We start from the raw sequence: 25,211 nt of genomic DNA, 5'->3' as shown, positions 1-25,211 counted from the left end.
TGACTCACTGCCTTGCTGAGGATGCCACTCTCCTCACTGTTTTGCTAAAAATATCTCTCTGCATCCCTGCCTTGCTGAGGATGTCTCTCTGCCTCACTGCCTTACTGAGAATGTCGCTCTGCCTCATTGCCTTGCTGAGGATGCCACACTGACTCACTGCTTTGCTGAGGATGCCACTCTGCCTTACTGCCTTGCTAAGGATGCCACTCTGCTTCACTGCCTTGCTGAGGATGTCACTCTGCCTCCCTGCTTTGCTGAGGATGTCGCTCTGCCTCACTGCCTTGCTGAGGATATCGCTTTGCCTCCCTGCCTTGCTGAGGATGTCGCTCTGCCTCACTGCTTTGCTAAGGATGTCGCTCTGCCTCCCTGCCTTGCTGAGGATGTCGTTTTGCCTCACGGCCTTCCTGAAGATGTTGCTCTGCTTTACTGAAATGCAGGGGGCACCAAGGCAGTTCAGAATTTGGCACAGGCATTAGTCTTTATTCATGCTTCATCCTGGATGCCATTATGCCTCCCGACTCAATTTCATCAAAAAAATCTAATGAGCTAGTTCCATGGAATCCAATTATAGTGGGTTTTATATTTTAGGTGCAGAGTTAAAACTTATGACCTATAAAAGTCATTTTGAACATCAAACATTTAGCCAATGGTGGTGCCTGAGCATTGAATGCACTTGATCCAAATTTGGTGAGAATGTCCTTAGACTTGCCTAGACACCCTAGACAGATGAAGAAGCAGTCAAAGAAGAAGATAAAATAAAAAAAATGGTACCTATGCACCTTTGCTGCTTGCCCCCTAATGACATAAGTAAAAACATTACCTGGTGTTGAAAATATTAATAAAAGGCTACCGGAATCGGTATGATTAGGTCGTTGTAGAGGTATTTAGAGCAGATACGAAGAAGGATGTCAAAAATAAATCGTGATATGTTGTTATAAGTGTAACATTTGTTGTAGTGTAAAGTGTTGCACAGAATGATACCTCACAGTTATTGCTCTTGGAAAAATATTTATATGAAATTGCATTGAGATAACAGTGGACTACACATGTGTCCAGAATGTGTGTAATGTGATCTGATGTCCAAAGTGGCACAGGACAGAGTAACGTGAGCTGCCGGCTGGTATGGTGTGGGTTGGGGAGGCAGGGGGGTGTCAGTAAACATGGAGAGCCAGTGTTAACCCTTTAATGCATACATTTGTTCTATGTGTATCCAGATTTTCTCTCTTTTTGTCTTATGATATATGAATTTTGATTCTCTTGAAATATCTATGTGATAGTTGCAGGTAATTTAAAAAACACATGAAACATTTCCAAAATGTCAAGTTAATGATCGGAAAGTTAGTTTTAACCATGAATACTGTAGAATAAACTCAAAAGACATTGTATCAAAAGGAAAAGTACAGGACTTAGTGGTGAGGGACTACTCATTCCATAAATATCTGTTTAGCCGGCTGCAATCAGGTGATGTTTCTGTAGTCTGGTGGCTAAAACTGAGAGGCTCAGAAAGATTGATATGTCCACTGAGTAGATCCATAAAAACTTAATAAAATCTCATTTTTATCACCCGGCACTCCACTGACAATCCACACACTAAACTTTGGGCTTTTACTACACATATTCTAGTTTGACCATAAGATTTGAACATCGCATTCCTCATTTAGTTCCAATTTGTTCCCATTTGATTTACATTGTTCCACTAGATTTTGGGGTGTGATTGTAGGAATAAGTGCTCATTCAACCACAAAAAGTGTTGAAGAGTTGTGGTTGCTGGGGGCTGTAGTTTCTGTTGGTTACATTCAGTGGTGGACAGTAACAAAGTAAATGTATTTCGTTACTGTACTTGCGTAGCTTTTTCATTGTATCTGTACTTTACTCAAGTATTTCCATTCAGGGAGACATTTACAATAACTTCACTACATTTTAGAAATATTAAATTAAATATTTAACTGGTCAATTACACAACAATCCACCAATCAGGGTAGAGCGCACACTCTGTTTTGAACTTGTTTTGTTTGCTGCTTGGCCAATCAAATCAGAATCAGAAATCAGAATCAGAAATCAAATCAGAAATGTATTCAAATTTTTGGACTGCTCTGAGAATATTTCTTACTTATCCAATGACAGTAGCTAAAGCAGAGAGGAGCTTTTCAGAGCTAAAACTCATCAATGGGGAGATGTTGGGTCATGGCGTGGTTCACCCAGGGCATTATTCAAGCTAGAACATTTATGTTGCATTTGCAGCATTTAGCAGACTCTCTTTTCCAGAGTGACGTACAAAAGTGCTTTGAGTCTCTAGCAATAAATAAATCTACACTGGTATGCAAGATTACAAACTTAATATAAATATAACTCTTGAATTCTACAAAGCAAACTTGGAAAGTGCTAATTTAAGTGTTTCAGAAAGAGGTTGTTCTTTAACCGTCGTTTAAAGATAGTCAGGGACTCCGCTGTAAGGACATCTAGGGGACGTTCATTCCAAGACCTTGGTGCCAGAACAGAGAAGAGCCTTGAAGTATTACTTACCTCTCATTCTGAGAGAAGGTGGTACCAGTTGAGCAGTGCTGGAGGATCTCAGACAGAATCTGATCTTTGAATCTGATACGTGCAGCTACTGGAAGCCAGTGAAGGGAGCGCAGCAGTGGGGTGGTGTGGAAGAACTTGGGCGGATTGAACACAAGTCATGCAGCTGCGTTTTGGATCATTTGCACTGGATGAATAGCGTTCAGAGGAAGACCTGCCAGCAGAGATTGGCAGTAGTCCAGTCTCAAAATGACAAGAGATTGAACAAGCACCTGGGCAGCCTGTGTGGACAGAAATGGTAGAATCTTTCGGATGTTGCAAAACTGCGATTGGAGCTTGGTGGTATTTACTTATAAATAACATACAGTTAAGTGTCAGTTTAACAGCAAGCAGAACATTTAGAGAGGAATAAATGATGAAGAAACTCCAGACTCGAACTCACCACAACACATTATTTTTTTAAGTAGTTGAAAAGAAGGTTTTGGACTTTTATTAGATATTAATCAGTGTTTGAGTCATTAATATCATTTTATTAATAGATCAGTGTGCTGAGAGTCACATTCGAGTCTTTTCACATAAACTGAGTTGATTAATTAAAGAGTCTTGTGATAAAAATGATAATAGGAACATTATAGCCGTAAAAAGTGATAGTACTTTGAATACTTAAGTACATTTAAAGGCAAATACTTTTGTACTTTTACTCAAGTGAAAGTTTAAAGGAACACCTTTACTGGAGTCACATTTTATATACTGTATCTCTACTTTTACTCAACTACATGGTTTGTGTACTTCATCCACCACTGGCTGCAGTAGGTTTCCTGATGCTGGGAAAAAATTTTACTTCCACTGCTTGGCTTGTGGCTCATTTTTAATGTGGCTCCAACAAGACTGGAGTAAAATATTAATATTCTATTCTGAATTTATTGAAACGGTATTGAGCATACACAAGCCTCATGTAGGCTAGCATCTTTTATGCTGATATTCCTGAGAGAATTTACAGGTTGTGCTTCATAACTAGCTGGAAATTATGCACAGAAATGTATATTTATTCATGTGTACTCCTTCTGTTTCTTAACAGGAAATTTGTAAGAATCCACAGTTCATTGTTGGAGGAGCAAACAGGACGGATATCTGCCAGGGAGATTTGGGTGAGTAATCTCTAAGGGTGCTAAAAAAAAAAGCAGACTAAAAAGCTATGACAGCTATGATCTTTATTTATTAATTCATTGATCGCTTCCCGTATTTCAGTGAAGGGGTTGAATCATGTTTTTTTGCTGAACTATACAATTCAATTAAATTCATTTTTATTTGTGTAGCGCTTTCAACAATTGACATTGTTGCCATGAATATTTTGTGGTTTGGCACTTTTAGGGTTTGTTTCCAAACATTCCAAACAACTAATAGCAAGTGCAGGGCAACAAATCCACATAAATACAATGTTAATTTAATGTAATTTAATTTCAATTCAGTTTTATTTTGTATAGCATTTTTAAAAATGTACATTGAATTTATAAGTTTAGTGCTAAGGCAAGAGAAAACTCCAGGAGATAGCATCAGGAAGAAACCTTGAGAGGAACCAGACTCAAAAGGGAAGCCATTCTCATCTACATGGCACCGAATGTCCATTCAGATAACTAAACTTTTTTTAACCAATCTCTACTTCACAGATGACCATGATTAGCTATTCTGATTACATCCGTGTGAGATTTCTGTGTCTAAATGAAATTCGTCATTTTGATGAAATGTTGTGAAAGACTTTTGATGAAACTCACATTTAAAGAAAGGTCACATGTACTTTACAGCACAATCAAAATCGTTCTTTACATATCCCAGCGATGCTAGGAAGACAGGGCTTTAATCACCAAGCTATGAACTGTATATTAGCTTAGAGCTGCTATAACTTAAGTGATGAAAGGATCTAACTTGTTCTGCAGAAGTTTAATGTTTTATTTACCAATTGATTTTAATTAAAAATGCAATCATTGTCAAATTTATTTGGATTTTTTTTTTTTATAAAAAAAATATAAACAAATAAATATGTGTACACTATATATTAAACTGAGCCAGCACTATAACATGTATTAATTTCATTCCAGGCAAATGATGTCTCTTGTAAGTCTACAGTGCCCAGTGACCGTTTATGTGTCTTGAAGTGGCGCCTTTAAGTCTCTGACATTTGCTAAACTTGGCAGTCAGCTCCTTATCTCAGTCATGATGGCCTTTTTCAAGACAACACTTACAATAGAGAGAGATAATGTAGAGCATGATGTCAAGCATCAAGTTTCTAGCAAAGATTAAACTTTAAAAAGTTATTAAAAGATAGATATAAAGCCACATACAGTATACTGTATTTTTTACAGTATAATTAAAAGAAAAATTATGTGGGCATATGGTACAAGAGTGAATATCATGAGCAAGCTGTATTTCACTTTTATCATGACAAAAGAATGTAGAAGTTACTAGCAGGCAGTAGGTTTTACTAAATGTTCTATGTGTATCTGATGAGAGGAAAAGAACCTCCATAATGAGGATCAGAGCAGGATTGTTATCGCTAGTGCAGTTAAAAGTGGTCTTTAATAGGAGAGGAACTTTAAATGATCCCAAACATACAAGTTCAGATTTTACTGTTAGCTCCTAAAAAGCTCTTTTTCATGATTTTCTTTTCAGTAATGTTCAAAATCCTATTAATAACACATTCAGCATAGTGGTAGGGATGATCTTACAGTTTGAAGAAAATGGCTTGAATATACTGTTTATCAACTAAATTAGCATGTAAACACCAGATTGCTATTTACAGTAGATACAATCAATTAGATTTTTACAATTCATGTACTGTATATTAAGATGGCAATATGAAATCCCTCTCTGGTTGATGAATGTGAGCTGGTTTACTGGGTATTTATTAGCTGGCTTGCTAGGTGATAGGTAGCAGGAGTGATGGCAATAAATACTGTGATGTCAACTCTTGTTTTTGTATGGCATACTTAATCGTATATTAAACATAGAAAGGATACTTAGGCATATTTAGATATTTTTTGCTTATTTTGTAGAAAAAAGTTATTCAGAAGTTGCTCAGGACATAATTGGAAGTCTCTTGACATTGCTTTCTAGGTCCCAACCTGCTCAGTTACTTTCCATAAAGATCAGAATCTAAAAATGGGAAGTAATCACTTACTGGCTATGACTGATTCCTTCATTCCAGAAAGTAACCTTTGATAGACATGAACAGCTCATACCTCATAGCGCTTCTTAAATCCAGATGGGAACGAGCGCAAGTGAAACCTAGCAAAAAGATTGTCCGTTAGCTGACCCATAGCCTAAGGTTATCAAGATGTTTGCTAAGTCACCAGATCTGATGGCCATGGGATCTGATTATATGACATGCCCCCATTGGGCAGGCTGACAAAAGTAAAAAAAGGTTTCTGTATTCTAAGATTTCTGTAACTTCAGCCCTGAGCATCTGTTTTCAGCTTGTTAACTGATGAGCAAGAACCTGTTAGACCCTGTGCTCAAGATTTATACATATACATACACACACACACACACACACACACATATATATATATTTGTCAGAACAGCATTATTAGCATAGGCCATGAGGAGAAGTGTTTGGTTTAAAGGAGCTATATTATTCAATAGTATAGTGTACATCATTGAGCACATGTTTTTGGATGCATCATAAACCTGAAGATGAAAAATAAAGAATTCTTTATGTGTATTTAATAAATCTTATTTAATCAACCCTCTACAGGTGATTGCTGGCTGCTGGCTGCCATTGCCTGTCTGACTCTAAATGAAACACTTCGATACCATGTCGTTCCACCAGACCAGAGCTTCACTGAGAACTATGCTGGCATTTTCCATTTCCAGGTGTGGTGGATTTTTACTATGATAATATTTTACTTCAATGATGAGGCAGACTTTAATAATCCAATCCTGGTTTGTTCTTTTTCTGTATAGTTCTGGCGGTATGGTGAGTGGGTGGACGTCCTTGTGGATGATCGACTCCCTACATACAAAAACCGTTTGGTGTTTACTCGATCAGGGAATAAGAACGAGTTCTGGAGCGCTCTTCTGGAGAAAGCATATGCCAAGTGAGCTCGCACTGTAAAGTTTGCAGTAGATATTATGAATAGCTACTTTGAAAACTTCTAAGGTCTAGAGAGTTTTTTTTTCTGATGTTTTGATGTTTCAAGGCTGCATGGCTCCTATGAGGCTCTGAAAGGTGGTAACACATTGGAGGCCATGGAAGACTTTACCGGAGGAGTAACAGAATACTATGAGATTACAGACGCACCCAAAGAAATATACAACATTATGAGGAAGGCTCTGGAAAGAGGTTCACTTATGGGTTGCTCCATAGATGTAAGTGTCTTGATTTCTTTGTCGGAAATGTGCCAATATCTAGAAGTTGCACTTTCTTTATGAAAATTTATTGAAACTGCTAAAAGATAATGAATTAATCAGATTTTGTATGCGAATGCTGCAAATTCAAATATCCTGTATTGTGGCATGAATGTTTTGTAGTTTGGCATGTTCAGGGTTTCTCTCTGAACTTCTGCATGAATACAATGTTAATTTAATTCAGCTTTATTTCTAGAGCACTTTTAACAATGGACATTGGTATTGTTACAGAGATAAAACGGTTATAAAGTGGTATTTTATAAGTTTACTGCCAGTTCAGTTTATTATAAAAAAAATTCAATCCTGTGGTGACAGTGGCAAGAAAAACTATTGAGATGATATGAGGAAGAAACCTTGAGAGAAACCAGATTCAAAAGGGCTTCAAAACTTTCATCCGAATGTCCATTTATTATATACTCATTAATATTCTGAAATTTGTGCATAATTTGTTTTTACAATATACCGTTATATTATTTTCTTCTTGCTTTCAGGCATTGGTACCAACTGCTAGTGAGACCAAAACATCTACAGGTCTAGTGAGAGGCCATGCTTACTCAGTTACTGGTGTTGAGCAGGTCAGTGGCACATTTAATAATCCACTCATGATTTCTCTTCATGATCACTCATCTCTAATACCAGTCCCACAGTACAATTTTAAATAGCATCATAGTGGACCGAAAAAACTTTCATCAAATTGTGATCTTTTTAAATGGAGGATTAAGCCATTAAGTTCTTAGCACAACCCTATTCTCATCAGCTAAACACTAACTTTAAACAAATCTTCACACAGTTCTAACCCTAAACCAACCTCACGTTTGGCCCAGACATAAATTTAGATCTGTGCTATCAGGGAAAATCAATATGGCCCCCAACATAACAGATGCCAATATGCTATGTAATTGTGTATGCATCATTTTGGCATTCCAAGACTAAACTTGTTATAACAGGCTCAGTCTTTTACTGATAGATTTGGAACACTGATCTCTTTGTTTCTAATCAGGATGAGGTAAGAGGAGAATACACCGAGGCTGGCCACAGTCTGCAGGCTCTCCAAAACATTTTTTGCTCAGTCATCAGAATCAGACTCAGAATCTGATTGATTGGTCCCACATGGAAACTGTTGAATTGAATAAATTGTCGATTTGAATAAAATGAAGTGTCATTTTAGTGTGCCAATGTCTGTAAGTTGCACTTTTTTCTTTATCTATTTTCCATTTTCACTGCAAAAAGATACCCCAATGGAATCAGATTTTGTATGTGAATTCTGCAAATTTAAAAACCGAGCATACTGTATGAAAATACTTGACTGAAATATAAAAAAGTTGTAGTGCTGGAAGTATCATTTTAGCCTAAACTTGAGCTCCAAAGATGGCTAAACTGGCCAACTTCCATTGTCACTTTCTCCAGCACCACAGATGGTGTAGGTATGGTGTTGTTTGAAAGCTAAATAGAGAGTGTAATTGATTGCATTCCAGAACTATTTTACTATTTGTCACTTTATATTAATTGCAGAAGATTATTTTAGTAAAGAAGATCTATCACTAAAAGAACACAACCACAAGACAAGAAATTAATCTTTTATTTTGGTCTTTTCTTTCCACTGAATTAGCAAGTACAACACAAACTAAAAATAATTTCTAATCAGCTATAAGTTGTTCTATTTTAAACAGTTGTGTTTTTTCGGCAGGGTAAACAGCAAGACTGCAGGGACACTCGTATCCGTCTGGTTCGTATCCGTGACCCGTGGGGAGTCGCTCCTCCACCATCTTGCAAGTGTAATGACTGGACAGAGCTTGCGACTTCTGAGCAAGAGAAACAGAAACTCCAGCCTGTTGGGCCAGGGGAGTTTTGGTTAGTTCTCCAAGCTTTGGACTGCAGCTTAAAAGAATGCTTCAACATTTTTCAGCCTAACTGCTTTTTCTGCATCCTTACCATGAACCCATTCTTTGATTACATTTGGAAATACAAGATTTTAGAAATAGATTCCAATTATTTTTCTCCAAACTCATTTTCTCCAAACTCCGAGTGTGAAACATTTCTAAAACACGTGTAATTTAATGATTTGAATCTTTTATGACCCAAAGGTTTTTGTGAATTAGACACCAAACGGTTTCTGTAATGGAAATCACTGCATGAGCTTATTAACACCTCCAGAAATCATTGTCTCTGAACACAGTTTTACATGTCATCCATAAATTCAGGTTAAATTTCTATCGTGCAAAGAAGAAGGCATACGTGAACATGATCCAAAAATGCAGCCATCATTTCTGGACCGAAGATAATTTAAAATGTACTGAGACAAAGTGGAAAATTGTTCTGGTGGTCAGATGAGTTTAAATTTGATTTTATTTTTGGAAATTTTGGACACCACGACCTACGGACTAAAGAGGAGAGGGAGCATCTGGCTGTGGAATGGGCAGCTTGCACATTTGGAAAGGTTCCATCAATGCTGAACACTATATACAGGTTTTAGAGCAACAAATACTTCTATCCAGAAATAAATTTTCTGAAAAGGCCTTGGATATATGAGCAAGAAATGCTAACTGCATACTGCATCTATTATAATAGTATGACTTTGTGGCCTTAATGAAACGAAAAATACAACAAAAGATACCCAGAACTGTTCAGCAGCTAGAATCCTGTATCAGACACATATGGAACAACATTCCTCTCCCAACCCTTTAGCAACTGGTCTCCTCAGTTCCCAGATGTATACAGACAGAAGACTTGATGCTACACAGTGGAAAACATGTCCCCAGCTGTTTTGAGACGTGTTGCAGCCATCAAAATGAAATTCAAAATGACCTTAAAATTGTATGCAATCTCAGTTTTAAAAATCGATGTTTTATTGTGAATAGAATATGGATTTATAAAAGTAGCAAATCATTGTGTTTTGTTTTTATTTACTTTTACACCGTTTGCACTTTTTTAAATTGAGGTTGTAAACACTATATGGTGGATGGAGCAATCTATCATCTTATTTGTTCTTCACTTCATTCCTTCATCAGGATGTATTTCGAAGAGTTCCAGAAAACCTTCACCAAGCTTGAGATCTGTAATCTGACCCCCGACGCACTGCAGGACGATGAATTGCTCAAATGGACCGTATCAGCCAATGAGGGGCGTTGGGTGAGAGGCTGCTCCGCTGGCGGCTGCAGGAATTTCCCAGGTGGCGTGGCGTTACACGATCAAAGAATGAACATTATAGCAACATATTGAAGCATGCTGTTATAGGAAAATTATCAATCACTAGGTGATCCCAAAATTATTTTATTACATTGGCACATCCCAGAGTGACATTTGGTAAAGATTGAATGATAAAAAATGACTATTTTCAATTATATTCAATCCAATTTAATCCGTATAGCATTATAACAATGGACATTGTCCCAAAGCAGCTTTACACCGACTGCATATACAAATTGTAGTGTCAAAAATAAACCCCATAATTGTATTCCTAATGAGCATGCCTGGGGCGACATCTTGAGGTAAAACTCCCTGAGATAACATCAGGAAGAAACTTTGAGAGGATCCAGACTTACAAGGGAACCAGTCTTCATCTGACACCGAATGTCCATTCATTATTGTTTAATCATGAGGTTATTAACTGTTCCCTATTAACTATTCTATTGATTTATGGCTACTGTGGAAAGCTACTTTATTTATTTGGCAATTTCTTTTTATTTCTTATTTTCTTTCCCCTTTTATTCTTCCTGCCGCTCATTGAAACAGAGATCACTTACAAATGGAAATTAATTGATCCTTACCACTTACTTCATCCAACTCCGCCCTCAACAAACCAGCGCTCGACCACGCCCCCTGCTGCCACAGTTACATTTTCATTAACGTGTGTTAACGCATGTTATATCCTGTAAACATACATAACCTTTTTTACTTTCACTTTCTTGAAGCTTATAAATAAAGAAGGTGAATTGTACATGCAATTTACATGTACAGCATTTGAGAGACGCCCTTATCTAGAGCGACTTACGTTTGTTTCAAATGAACAGCTATGGGGTTAACAGCCTTACTCAGGGGCCGAGGAATTAACCTCATGACCTTCGGATCCAAATTTCATTGTCTTACCCACTAAGCCCCCACCCTGAGAATTTAATATATCTGTGGTAGTAAAACCATTATTGTCATACTCATAATTAGTAGGTATACAGTCTACTGATTTCCTTCTTTCTTGAGACGTCCTCTTTCTCCATTGCCATGTAGACACCTTCTGGACGAACCCTCAGTACCGGCTGCGTCTCACCGAGGAGGATGATGATGAGCCGGAGGATGGGGAAAGGGGCTGCACAGTGGTGGTGGCGCTCATGCAGAAGGGCAGGAGGAGAGAGAGCTACGCAGGAGCATCCCTGCATGCCATCGGCTTTGCCATCTATGAGGTAATGAACCTTCAATTCTGTTACAGCGTTCAGGGCGAGACAAAAGCGCAGATCATTTATTAAAGTACAATGTATGGTTTACTGACATTATTGAGAAAAAAACTACACTATATGGACAAAAGTTTGTGGACACCTGAGCATACCATTGGTATGCGCTTCTTTATTGAGCATTTCATAACACATTTACTGCTGTAATTAACCTCCGCTCTTCTGGGAAGATGTTCCACTAGATTTTTAGTGTGCTTGTTGAGCTTTGTGATTATTCAAACACAAGGAATTCAGGTTTTATGTAGGTGAGGTGAGGAAGCCTGGAGTGCAGTCATTGTTCACATTCATCTTGTTCAATAGGGGTGGAGATCTATAGCAGGAGATCTTCCACTCCAACCAGTGCAGAGCTTATCGTCATTGAGCCGGCTTTTGTGCACAGGAGCATCTTCATGCTGGAACAGGTTTTGGGTCTCCAAGTTCAAGCGAAGGAAAAATTGTGCACCTGCATGTTAGTGGTAATAGTTTGTGGCTGGGAAAGTCAGGTGTCCCAATACATTTAGCCATACAGTGTATCTGCTACATCAGGTTTCTAAAGTGAAAGAAACGTCTCCCAGTTCATCATCACTGTAAACACTAGAAACGATTTAGAATTCAGATTTGTTTGATGTAAAATATAATTCAGTTTCACTGATTTCTCGTGTTTCTCGATCTCAGGTTCCGAAGGAGGTATGACTGACTGACAGGAAGCACTTTTTCTCCTGATGTCTGATCTCTGTGGGAGATTAGATGCCTTTATTCACACAACACTCATTTACACAACTCTCACTTTCGTTCACTCTTGGATTCTTTTTTTTTTTCTTCTCCAATTTTCTGTTTCATTCATTTCTGTCACACTTTCTTCTCATTTTCATCTCGATTCTGCCCTTTACCTTTTTTTTTCTGTTTCATTTTTCAAACTTTTATTTGATCATTTATTTGAGCTCTCTTTCTTTTTCCTCACTTCTTTGGTTTTCATTTACCATCATCTTTTTAACTTTTATTATTATTCAGATTTTCTTTCCTGTTCTTCCCTCTTTCTTTCCTGATTATTCCTTTTTATTTCTGCAACTCCACATTGCATTTTCCTTCTCTTCCTCTTCTTCTTTTGTTCAGTCATTTCCAGATCTTCTCTTGATCTGTTGTTTCTCCAAACGCAGATGCACGGAAACAAGCAGCATCTTTCCAAAGACTTCTTCCTGTACAACGCTTCCAAAGCTCGCTGCAAATCCTACATCAACCTGCGGGAGGTGACGGAGCGATTTCTTCTGAGACCCGGAGAGTATGTGATCGTCCGTCCACCTTCGAACCTCACAAAGAGTCTGACTTCCTTCTGAGGGTTTTCTCCGAGAAGAAGAGCACATCAGAGTGAGTTTCAGGGGAAATAGGGAGGGTCCTCAGAAGTGTGTGTGTGTGTGTGTGTGTGTGTGTGTGTGTTGGGGCTCCCAGAATGTTGAGGAGTTTGGTATCTCATATCATAACATCATCATGTGCTTCATGTTCTCTCTCAGGTTGATGGGAGCAGTGATTGAAGCTGATCCATGTGCGGTTAGTTATTTAACGTCCAACTTTCTGCAACATAAATCAGATAATTATCATATACTGTGTATTATCCTGGGTACTGCACTCTATGGCCAAAAGTTTGTGGACACCTGAGCATAAGATGGAATGTGCTTCTTCACATTTATCCTGTTCAGTAGGATTAAGGTCCGAGCTTTATAGCCGGACATCTTCCACTCCAACCCATTGGAAACACATCTTTACAGGAAAGTCGGGTGTCCTAATACCTTTGACCATATCGTGTGTACGTGTGTGTACGTGTGTACATGTGTGTGTGTGTGTGTGTGTGTGTGTGTGTGTGTGTGTGTGTGTGTGTGTGTGTGTGTGTATAATCTAAAGTTTTGTGTGGCATTTTTCTGCAAAGCTGTTTTGTAACAATATATTTTGTTAAAATACTCATCAAAAGATTTACATAAATAAATAATAATTAATTTATTTTTCTTTAACAGTTGGAAACTGACAAGAAGAAAATGAAGGTCATTGTTTATTTTGATATTATTTTTCTTATTTCTTTACTTTTGTGGAAATTAAAGGTGCGTTCTGCATCAAAGGTATAGCAAAAAAGTAGGAAAACTGTGATTTTTTTTTATGCATTTAATGGATTATGCATAAAAAATTATAAATGCAACACGACAGGTTCCACTTTTTTCCCCTAAAACTGATGAATAAATTGTGCAAGAGTTCAGGACAGACTTTTCTTTTCAGGCTCTGATATTTAACTGATATACAAACAACAGGAGCAATAATTCAAACCTATTAACATGAATATCAGATAATTCATCTATTATTAATTTTTTGTTTTGTAGTCTAAAAAACTAAAAACTTATATTTTTTTTAAACACAACAAAACCTTTTTGTACACAACAATAATTGTTTATAAATTAAATAAATCTAAAATAAATAAAGTGCTCTCTCTCATAAATATCCCTCGATCCCCGTTTTGGGAACCAGTGCAATAGATGATATAAAAACGTGTTAATCTGGATTCATAATCTGGCAACATCATTTTATAATTTAATGTCATAAATCAGCGTTTTTTTGCTTTACTATTTTTCTCAGTGTTATATTCATGTGTAATAATATAATATGTATTAACTGTGCTTTTCCACACTTTTAGCTCTTCGAGGAGGATGAAGAGAGCGAGGAGGAGAAAGAGTTTAGAGCTATTTTCCAGCAGATTTCTGGAGATGTGAGGTCAAAGATATACTGTATGGACAAAAGTTTGTGGACACCTGACCATAAGATTTGTATGTGCTTCTTTTTGAACATCCGATTCCACATTTAGTTCCCTGGGATCAACAGTGAAAAGTAATGGTGAGTGTGTTAGGGAAGTGAAGAAAAGAGTGCAGGCAGGGTGGAGTGGGTGGAGAAGAGTGATAGCAGGAGTGATTTGTGATAGAAGAGTATCTGTGAGAGTGAAAGGGAAAGTTTATAGGACTGTGGTGAGACCCGAGATGTTGTATGGATTAGAGACAGTGGCACTGAGTAAAAGACAGGAGGTGGAGCTGGAGGTAGCAGAACTGAAGATGTTGAGATGTTCGTTGGGAGTGACGACGATGGACAGGATTAGAAATTAGTTTATTAGAGGGACAGCGCATGTAGGACATTTTGGTGAGAAGGTGAGGGAGGCGAGATTGACATGGTTTGGACATGTGCAGAGGGACATGAGTTATATTGGTAGAAGAATGCTGAGGATGGAGCCACCAGAAAGGGGAAAAAAAGAGGAAGGCCAAGGAGGAGGTTTATGGATGTGGTGAGGGAAAACATGCAGGTAGTTGGGGTGAAAGAGGCAGATGTAGAGGACAGGGGGGTATGGAGAAGGATGATCCGCTGTGGCACCCCCTAATGGTAGCAGCCGAAAGAAGAGGAAGATTCCACATTTAGTTCCCATTTTAATAAGCTCGACTTTTTTGGGAAGATGTTCCACTCGATTTTATGGAGATTTGTGGAGATTCATTCAGCCTGATGGGTGTTAGTAAAGTCCGGTACTGATGGAGGTGAGTAGGAGATCTTCCACTCCATCTATTTGAAGCAAATCTTCATGGAGCTGGCTCCTAGTCTCCTAGTTCAAGCGAAGGACACATTTCATGTTACCCCATCCAAAGAAAATTGAGTGCCTTCAAATTTGGAGAAGAACCACATACGGCTGGAAAAGTCGGGTGTCCCAAAACTCCATAAAGTGTAGAAAGTGTAGATCATTACATATGTCAATATAATGAAATCTACTCTAATACTCACACCATAATGATGACTTTCTCTCAGGATATGCAGATCAATGCAAAAGAGCTGACTGGCGTCCTCAATAAAGCACTGAGCAAATGTGAGCAGTGAAATATGAGAAGAAATTCCTTGTTTCTGTTCATTTTCCTATTTCCTGCTCATATCTCGTCTTCTTATTTGGTCAGACAAAGAGCTGAGAGCACAAGGTTTCGCTCTGGAAAGCTGCAGAAGCATGATTGCTCTCATGGATGTATCCTTGAACGTCTGTAGAACTTGTGACCCCAATAGTGTGAGATTCTTGTAAATGAGGCAGAGTTACTCCTTGACCTTGTACTATAAAAGACTGATGGAACAGGAAGATTAAATCTGCAAGAGTTCAAGCACTTGTGGAACAAGGTCACACAGTGGAGGGTAAATTCTATCATGTCACAGCCTCGTTATACTGAAAGTTAGAATGAAAATCTCTTCTCAAATGTGTGGCATGTTATATATATTGTCTGCAGGCGATCTTCACTCGGTATGACACGGACAAAAACGGCACCATCAGCAGCTTTGAGATGAGGAATGCTGTCGCCGATGCAGGTCTTTCTTTCACCAGTTTCCATTCTCTGAAATTTTGACAGTGAAGCATGGTGGTGGTTGCCTTGTTTCAAGAGTTACATTTTCCCCCTTGGCAGCTTTTCAGACTAATCCCTACTTTACCTCATTATACAGTATATGCAGTATATTATATGATCTCAAATATATTATAATATCCTATGTGTAAAGCATTGCATCTAATAATCCAATGATATTATTGCACGATGTGGAGGTGAAGACCAGACTGAATGGATGAAATGTACGCTGCTTTCCTTATGCATTTTATATACGGAGAGTTAGAGCTAGGATTTTGCTGCTCCGAATCACAACCAGAGATAAAGCAGTGCCACAAGATTACGTTTCCTTGAATAAAGGTAAATAAAAGTTATTAGAGAAAGAGAGAGGAGAGAGAGAGAGAAAGAGTGTGTGTCTTTGTATTACGTGTGTCAAAAGATCTCTGGGATAAGAGACGGCCCACCACACCACCGTCAACAAACCTGAGTGAACGCATGAGATTTGGGGCAAAGCATCCATAAATCCCAATGCAACAAAAGCACTAATTCCAGAATCAGCTCCTTTACCTGAGAAAAACTTACTGATAAAAAGCATGACTAAATAAATATGTTTTCAGTCTCAACTTGAACACTGAGACTGTGTCTGAGTCCTGAACACTGATTGGAAGGTTGTTCCATAACTGTGGGGCTTTATAAGAACTGCCCCCTGTTGTAGGCTTTATTATTTGAGGTACCAACAAATAGCCTGCACCTTTTGATCTAAGTAGGCATGGAGGATCATTATGGTACAGAAGTTCACTCAGATACTGTGGCATGAGACCGTTAAGTGCTTTATACGTCAGTAGTAGTATTTTATAATCAGTGAGAGAATTAATTGAGATTAACAGTGGTGATGTGGCCCTCTTTCCTGCATCTGGTAAGGAAGGTTTTGCTAAGTAGCACACTTAAGAATGCTGATTAAACTGACTGCAAATCACCTGCATGTTCAACGCTCTGAACTCACACCTGATCGGTCCAGCCAATCAGAATCAAGTAGTTGGATGGACCATGATATAAATATGATTATATATTGTAATGAAAATAGCATCATTAATACCACTTGTAGCCATGTACAGTATATTTTACTCACACAGGTTTCCAGCTCAACCCACAGCTGCTTGACATCATTTCCATGCGATATGCTAACGAGCACCTGTACATGGATTTCGACAGCTACATTTGCTGTTTAGTGCGACTCGAGGGAATGTTCAGTAAGTGTGCTTTCAATCACGTTCAGCAATTTACATAGTCATTAAATGGACTTTTTATTTTACATCCCATTCCACATTGCTCTTATTAGATCCTCCACTCTTCTGGGAAGATTTTCCACTGAATTTTGTGGAGATTTGCGCTCATTCAGCCACGAGGGTGTTCAGTAATGATATAGGATGAGGAGATCTGGGGTGCGGTTTAGAGCTCTATGGCTAGAGCTGCAATGAACCAGTGCATGGGGATTTCTCCCTTTGAACAAATTCATTCATGCTGGTTTGCTTCTTTTTGTAAAAAGTGCATTTAAATATGAAGGCTAAGCAATTTGTGTAAATCAACATTTGTATTGTTTTTAATGATAATTGCAGGTGGCAAGTTGGCAATCATGTTCAAAAAATCTATATAAAATATAATACATTATTTTGACATTTTTAAAAACTGATAATTTACTGATGTAGACAAATGAAGACACTTTTTCCTGTTGCCAGTTACGTATACGTATGTGTGTGAGGGGTGTGTGGGTTCGTCCACAATGCTTTTGGCTTTGCAGATGCAGCATGTGGAGTAAATGTCCATGATGGAGGGGAGAGAGACTCTATTGATCTTCTCAGCTGTCCTCACTATCCTCTGTGGGGTCTTGCGATCAGAGACCGTGCAGATCCCGATCCAGGCAGTGATGCAGCTGCTCAGGATGCTCTCCATGGTCCCTCTGTAGACATGGTCAGGATGGGGGGAGGGAGATGAGCTTTCCTCTGCCTTCTCAGGAAGTAGAGATGCTGCTGGGCTTTCTTGGTGATGGAAGTCCAGGATTCAGTTATAGAAGGAGGTGTTCCTTGTTGTCCAGGTGGGTGAGGGCCAGATGAAGGGTCATGGAGATGGCATACATGGAGCGGTTTGGATGATACGCAAACTGCATGGAGTCCAGTGAGGGTGGAGGCTGGGTCCTGATGTGCCTCATGACGAGCCTCTCAGAGCACTTCATCATGATGGGTGTGAGTGCGACGGGACCATATTCATTAAGGCAGGAGACTGTAGACTCTTGAGCACCTGGTCACTGGGAGGTGGGGTGGTCTTCCTCACCGCCATGTTGTTCTGCACCTCAAACCTCGTATAAGTCGTTCAATGCATCTGGGAGGGAGGTCTCACGGTCACAAGCAGGTAGATGCGGTAGCAGTGGATGAAATTTTCCCTCTTTGAACTAGGAGGCCCAAACCAGCAAATCCAGCATGATGGTGCCCCTGTGCACAAATCCAGCTCTATAAAGATATGCTTTACATGGGTTAAAGAAGAAGATCTTCTGCTATTGAGCTCCAACCCTATTGAACACCATTCATTTTGGATTAATGCGAACTTCAGCCCAGGCCTTCTCACTTTCTTACCTACATCACTACCTGACTTCCATGTGGCTGAATGAATCTCAAATCTCCACAAAATCTAGTGGATCTTCTCAGAAGAGTGGAGGGAATTATAATGGCAAATAGGGATAAGTGTTTAATGGGATGTGGAATCTTTGAGAGGAGACTCTTAAATATCATATTTACTGCCTTAAACTACAAGATATGTGCTGATATTTTGTTATAGGAGCTTTCAAAGCCTTTGACAAGGACGGAGACGGTATCATCAAGCTCAACGTCCTAGAGGTAAAAAACAATACATGTCACGTGCAGCATTTATTACATTAAGTTTCTAATTCACAGCATGAGACTGGCTTTCTATCTTTCTTTCTTTCTTTCTTGCTTTCTTTCTTTCTCCTCCTGTTTTGAATACAATCACTTGCATCATGTGTGTATTTTTCTATTCTTTCTAGAAATAAAAGCACACATTACATTAGCCAGAGAAATTAGCATGTTTCAAATGTTACACACAGAGAAATTAGCATAACCGTTTGTTCTCTTCAGCTAGTTCCTAGCATAACCGCTAACATTTCCATATTACAGCACCCTCCTGTTGAACCTGACAGTGGTTGTTGTTTTTTTTCTGCAGTGGCTTCAACTGACCATGTACGCATAGCAACAGATGTGGAAGAATGTGGAAATTGGACTGCTGAGCGAACACTAGAAAATTACCATAAAAAAATGCTACAAATTCCCTAAAAAACATTATTTTTGACTATAAGACTGTGATGCATTCTGTTTACTACTGTGACAGTTTTAATAATGTGGTGCTTCAATTTAGAGCATTTCTATCGGTTTCTATTTCAATAAATTTATAAATGTGTGATGTAATGAGGACGATAGCTAAAGATGGCGGATGCAAACGCAAAAAACGAGGATTTTTATTACACAAACAACAGAACAAATCCAACTAGCATAAAACATAAGGAAAACATGGGTCATGTGATCGGCAAACAACATACACTGGGCAAAACGACAACGGAAACATGAAACCAGAATGTGATCAAAAACTGGGAAACCAAAACCTAAAAACAAAGACTTGCTAAACACCAGAGAATGAAGTCAACCTAGTGTTTACTTCGCTGTAGTGATTGGAAGATTGAATCATTTTTGTGACTTGGTTCTTTGAATCTCGTTCATTGGAATGAACAAATCTTTTGATCATTTAGTTCATTTCGTTCCTTTTATCGTCAATAAAATAAAATTACACAGGAAACAGAATTAAGTGGTCCATCTCATAAATCCTCAGTTCAGAGTCATTTGTTCTTTTATCACGTGAGTTATGAGACTCATTTGACTCATTAGATGAACGACTCAATTCTGTATTCTGTGTTATGCACTGCAGTGGCGTCTACCAGAGTCATGTGATAAAAGAACGAAGGACTCCAACTAGAAGAGTCGAGAGATAAACTTCTCAATTCTGTTTCCTGTACATAACCAACAAAGATTTTGCGATGCTAATAGAAAATCAACTGATCACTCTTTGAGACTACTCGTTCTTCTGAGTCACATTAAAATTAACGAATCGTTCAAAATGAACAATTCTTTCATGAACGACTCACCACTACTTCACAGTGAGCTGAATGAATAAATACTGAGGCAGTGATTATAATTGGAAACAGGTGTGACCGATCAGTATGAGGTTAATTGAAAATGTGCAAGTGTGTCTTGGGAGTTGGAGTCCCCGTGCCTGAAGGCCACTGTAGCTGATGGGAAATGGAGTTCGTTAGTGACATGACAGAATGAAAACTCACTCAGGAGAAAATGCATAACATTTCTGAGAAAACCACTTTGTAAAAAACATGTTATGCCATGGTGTCAGTCATCATATAGCCACTCTCTCACATTCTGTACTCTGCTAACATTATAAAACTAAAGACAGGAGATGCTACTTATTTTCAGATCCGATACCAGGTGACATGTGAAGTGAAGAACACTGATTATCTCTTCATCGTTAGTGGGTGGATTTATTTATTATGCAGCAAGTAAACATTTTGTACTCAAAGTTGATGTTTTAGAAGCAGGAAAAATGGGCGAGTGTAAGGATTTGAGCGAGTTTGACAAATTGTGACGTCTAGACGTCTGGGTCAGAGCGTCTCCAAAACTGCAGCTCTTGTGTGATATTCCTGGTCTGCAGTGTTCAGTATCTATCAAAAGTGCTCCAAAGAAGGAACAGTGGTGAACCGGCGACAGGGTCGCGGACGGCCGAGGATCTTTGATGCACGTGAGGAGCGAAGGCTGGTCTGTGTGGTCCGATCCAACAGACGAGCTCCTGTAGATCAAACTGCTAAAGAAGTTGATGATGATGATGATGACGCTCGACGGGTCAGAACTGTTTTATCAGCAAAAGAGGGACCAACACAATATTATATCAACCTTAACAGATCTGATCAAACCTCATCAGACCTCGGTAGGCCTCTACAGACTTCAGCAGATCTCCTCAGAGTTCAGCAGACTTCAGCAAACCTCGGCAGATTTCAGGAAACCTTAACATAACAGACCGCTACAGACCTCAGATGATGTCCGCGGACTTTTGCAGACTTCCGCAAACCTCAACAGATGAACGTGTTTAATGCTGAAAATGTTTTCATACTGAGATTTCAACATCTTACAGAAAGCTTCATATCGCTATAAAAATAGTCCCTCAGTCAATGCTATTGTTGTAGAAAAATCAATCTTTATTGCAGCGGTGCAAATAATTGAGCAGAATGGTAACTTATATTTAATATTTTCACTGTTTCCAAATCCAAGTTACAGTTAATATATATTTTTATTATTATTCTTAGATTTAAAACATGCACCATTACAGTGCAATTCCTCTTCTAACGTCCAGGGGGCGCAAATACTAACCACACTCCACAAGTTCGAGCAGAGAAGAAGAGAGTGCGGAAGTAGCGCTAAAACAAACACACACTAGCCACTTTAATGTATAAATCTTAATATTTTATTGTGTTTTATATAATATTGAAAATGTGTACGGGTTGTTTGCAGAAAGAATACCCCGACAGGGTGAGTTTAATATCGTATATAATCAGGAGCACCGTGTGTTTTAAATGTTTAATTACTTAATAAAGCCCGTTAGCTATTAGCTTAGACGAACTTTATGCACATGCGTCACTGTTTCAACTTTTAGATGATCATTGACTGAATTATTACTGTAAATCAACATTTGCGAAGTTAAAGGATGAGTTCTGAGGTGTGACATGCCATTAATTGATCTGAACGACTCGAGTATGAGACCGAGAGGTAGTTTGATTTGGTAAAAACATCATATCGCGATATATTTTTTCCACGATACTCGATACCGTATATCCATGCAATTCGCATCTCACGATACACGATACATGCCGATGCTATATGATATGATTCACCCCATTATTATGCAGTGTAAAAAATATGATGCTCTGCAACTCAATATGGTACTGATAGTTCACTTTTATTTCTTTGGTTCAGATAAATCATCACTTTACTTAATGCCTGATGACTTCTAAAGCATGGCCCTTTTACAAAGCGCCTTTGTAATGCATAAAAAAAAGATGAAATAAAACCAGACGTTCTTTTTCTGTTGTGTGTGCAGGAAGTTACAGCTCTACCTCTGCCATGTTAATCTGTATTCTATATGACTCTCAGGACACGCCTCGAGAATGCGCTCGAGAAAAAGTTTAGCGACGAGAAATCGATCTACATATCAAATATTAGTCACAAATTATCGGTCACTTTCTAAATAATAGAAGTATAGCACAGTCGTAGCACCACCATCTACTTTTTTTTTTTTTTTTTTTGATGTCATCTGTTATACGTGATGTCGGAGAACATCTGGAAACGAGACTTGATGCACGACACTACAGGTAATCATGCTACTAAGCTCTACAGCTACTGCTCTGTTCACGTTTTGCAGGGAAGCACGTGTCTGGATGACGGCTCGTATCTGATGAACTTCCTGGGATGTGCAAACTGTCAGCAGCGAGATTTCCTGCTCATCAGCAACAAGACGCTGGTGAATGAAGACGAGGAGGAAATAGTCACTTACCTGCGTGAGTTTTAATCAAATACAACGTTTATTCCAGAAACAGTACAAATTTATGTTTGTACAATTTATGGACAAAATCGAGTGTGTGGACACCTGACTATAAGATTGGCATGTGCTTTTTTTTTTTTGTTCCCATTTGTGTTATTATGACCTCCACTCTTCTGGGAAGATGTTTCACTAGATTCTGAAATGTAATTGTGGAGATTCAGCTATAAGGGTGTTAGTAAAACCAGGTACTGATGTAGGTGAGAAGGTGAGAAGGCCTGGGGGTGCAGTCAGCGTTCACATTCATCCCAAAGCTGTTCTAAAGCTCTATAGCAGGAGATCTTTCACTCCAACCCATGCAAAGCAGATCTTCATGGAGCTGGAAAAGGTTTGGGTCTCCTGGTTTAAGTGGAGGGAAAATTTCATGCTTCTACATTTAAAGACGTCTCCAGCTTCGTCAGGTGTCCCAATACTTTTGTGCATATAGTGTACTTTTTATAATGGGAATTTTTTTATTTATTTATTTAATTTTTATATTTTTTCCCCCCAAAAAATTTTCAAATAAATCTTTTTATTAATCTAGATATTATTATAGTATATTTATATATGTATTATTAAATTTTTAATAATTTTTTCTTTGTATTTTTATGCTCTTCTTCTCTTTTCCTCTCTCCAGTTAATTATATAAGAACTAGAACTATGTATTAAAACTTGGATGATTTTCTCCTTACAGATAAGTGCAAGAACTGTGACCATGTCATAGCCAGACACGAGTACACCTTCTCAGTGGTGGATGACTATCAGGTAATTCATCAAAACCTTTTGAAAAACTTTATCACTAATACCTGCATGTGTATAGTTGGTGGAGTATGTGAGCTTTTCCTCCTACATTTGGACACCTGACCATTTGACCACGAAGTTGGAGGCACACCATTGTATCAAATGTGCTTGGATGCAGGAGAACACTCCTCACCTCCATCAGCACCTGACTTTACTAACACACACTCCCTTGTGTCTAAATTAATCTCCACAAAATCTAGTGGAACATCTTCCAAGGAGAGTGGAGCTCATTATAACAGCGAACTGGGACGAAATGTGGAATTGGATGTTCAAAAAGAAGCCAAAATTACGATCAGGTGTCCACAAACTTTCGTCCATTTATTTTAAATTCCCGAAGTCGAAGTCTCTGTTACCTCATTTCCAGATTTATCCAGATTCACACATTTGATGATGTAATGCACCGTAAATGGTGAAATATTCTATTTTTCAATTATTTTATGTTGAATATTATTCTGAAATTGTTACAGACACACTTTTATAGATTGAAGCTCCGCCCCCATCTTTACTTCTGAGAGACTCTGCTTCTCGAAGATAAATATGAGAGATTTGGAAATCATTGCATTCTGTTTTTACATTTTACATAATGTCGCTTTTTTTCATAGGCTGGTACGAACACTTCAACTCAAGCACTGAATATTATTTAGTTATATTTTAAATATGCGTATCCGTGAATGACGTCATCCTGTTCAGTGCGGCATCACAGAGCAGCTTTACAGCAATAAATACATTATGATGTTTAAATGCATAAATCTGCTCTTATAAGTTTATCCCTGACTTTTGTGGTATTGTGTGTGTGTACATTTCAGGAGTACACAATGCTGTGTATGCTTTGTGGGAAGGCAGAGGATTCCATCAGCGTGATGCCAGATGACCCCAGGCAGTCCGCCCCTCTCTTTTAAACAGGAGGGAAAACGGTTTTAAACAAAAGGTTTCTCTCATATGCTTGAGGTGATTACTGACTAACTAACTAACTGACTAACTGACCTAAATGACTGACCAAATGACTGACTTGATTGAGCGACTGACTGACTGACTGACAGACCTCATCGACCAAATGACTGACAGACTTCATAGAATGAACGACTGACTTGATCGAGCAACATGATTGACGGATCGAAAGACTGACCAACCTGATCGGCCAAATGACTGACTGACCTCATCAATCGAATGACTGACATGATTGACGACCAACCGACTGCCTGATTGACTGACCGACTGCCTGATTGACTGACCGACTGACCAAACGACTGCCTGATTGACTAACCGACTGACCAAACGACTGCCTGATTGACTAACCGACTGACCAAACGACTGCCTGATTGACTAACCGACTGCCTGATTGACTAACCGACTGCCTGATTGACCAAACGACTGACTTCCTATCCAGGAGAACCGTCCAAATGTGGCTTGCGTTGAATGAAATTATGTTCAGCAGGAACATCGTCTCTCCTTCACACTTCCAGTAGACGGTAATCTGTGGTATTACTAAGATCTGATCAGATTGGAGATGAGTGTAAATAAATTTTAGGAACTCCTGTATGTTTTAGAATAACCGCCTCTCAGTATTTCTGCGTGTTCAGTGTATACTGTAACTTTTTTTTTTTATTAAAATTGATCTATGCTTTTGTCTAAATAAAATAACAGTTACACCACAACCTCAGTCAGTTTCCATTTGACAGATCAGTGAAACCTCTGTGGTGTCTCTGTGGCATCAGGGGGTGTTGTCAAGCATCAGCTGTCGGGGCAGAGAGAAGACGGTGAACCGGCAGGTAACGTGTAATGAGTCTCACCTGTGGCTTGTTAGAGCCAGTGTACTTAGACTTATCTTTTTGGGGTTTTGGGGTTATAGCTGTAAGCACCGAGAGAGAAACCAGAACCGAGCCAAGTGGAGAACAATAACTGAAAAGTGTTCTGATTTTAAAAATAAGATGAGAAAATAAATGTCTTTTCCTCCACACACACACAAGGGATTTACGAACTGTAATGCTGATGGAAGGAG

At 38.7% G+C, this 25,211-nt stretch overlaps 2 protein-coding genes across 2 annotated transcripts in view; both read left to right on the top strand.

Annotated features, from left to right (window-relative positions):
* The window catches only part of capn3b (calpain 3b), a 28,176-nt gene extending 8,996 nt beyond the window's left edge, over window positions 1-19,180 (top strand). The window contains 21 exon segments of the mRNA XM_046836290.1: window positions 3,599-3,668; window positions 6,272-6,390; window positions 6,481-6,614; window positions 6,717-6,885; window positions 7,416-7,499; window positions 8,612-8,775; window positions 9,933-10,093; window positions 11,146-11,318; window positions 12,021-12,032; window positions 12,503-12,632; window positions 12,635-12,710; window positions 12,854-12,890; window positions 13,352-13,378; window positions 14,020-14,091; window positions 15,165-15,222; window positions 15,308-15,372; window positions 15,465-15,533; window positions 15,626-15,704; window positions 16,849-16,965; window positions 18,545-18,603; window positions 18,947-19,180. Of these exon segments, the coding sequence (XP_046692246.1) occupies window positions 3,599-3,668; window positions 6,272-6,390; window positions 6,481-6,614; window positions 6,717-6,885; window positions 7,416-7,499; window positions 8,612-8,775; window positions 9,933-10,093; window positions 11,146-11,318; window positions 12,021-12,032; window positions 12,503-12,632; window positions 12,635-12,710; window positions 12,854-12,890; window positions 13,352-13,378; window positions 14,020-14,091; window positions 15,165-15,222; window positions 15,308-15,372; window positions 15,465-15,533; window positions 15,626-15,704; window positions 16,849-16,965; window positions 18,545-18,603; window positions 18,947-18,973 (1,902 nt within the window). The 3' untranslated portion in view covers window positions 18,974-19,180.
* Window positions 19,181-21,209: 2,029 nt separating this feature from the next.
* churc1 (churchill domain containing 1) lies at window positions 21,210-24,867 on the top strand. The gene is made up of 4 exons (XM_046836445.1): window positions 21,210-21,366; window positions 22,256-22,391; window positions 23,106-23,176; window positions 24,019-24,867. Exons 1-4 carry the CDS (start codon window positions 21,328-21,330, stop codon window positions 24,109-24,111), a joined length of 339 nt encoding a protein of 112 aa, XP_046692401.1. The 5' UTR covers window positions 21,210-21,327; the 3' UTR covers window positions 24,112-24,867.
* The last annotated feature ends 344 nt before the right edge of the window (window positions 24,868-25,211 follow it).

This window comes from Silurus meridionalis, chromosome 23, assembly GCF_014805685.1.
Source record: "Silurus meridionalis isolate SWU-2019-XX chromosome 23, ASM1480568v1, whole genome shotgun sequence".
NCBI classification, from domain to species: domain Eukaryota; kingdom Metazoa; phylum Chordata; class Actinopteri; order Siluriformes; family Siluridae; genus Silurus; species Silurus meridionalis.
The sequence above is the reverse complement of the archived record's forward strand: the minus strand, read 5'-3'. Positions and strand labels throughout refer to the sequence as shown.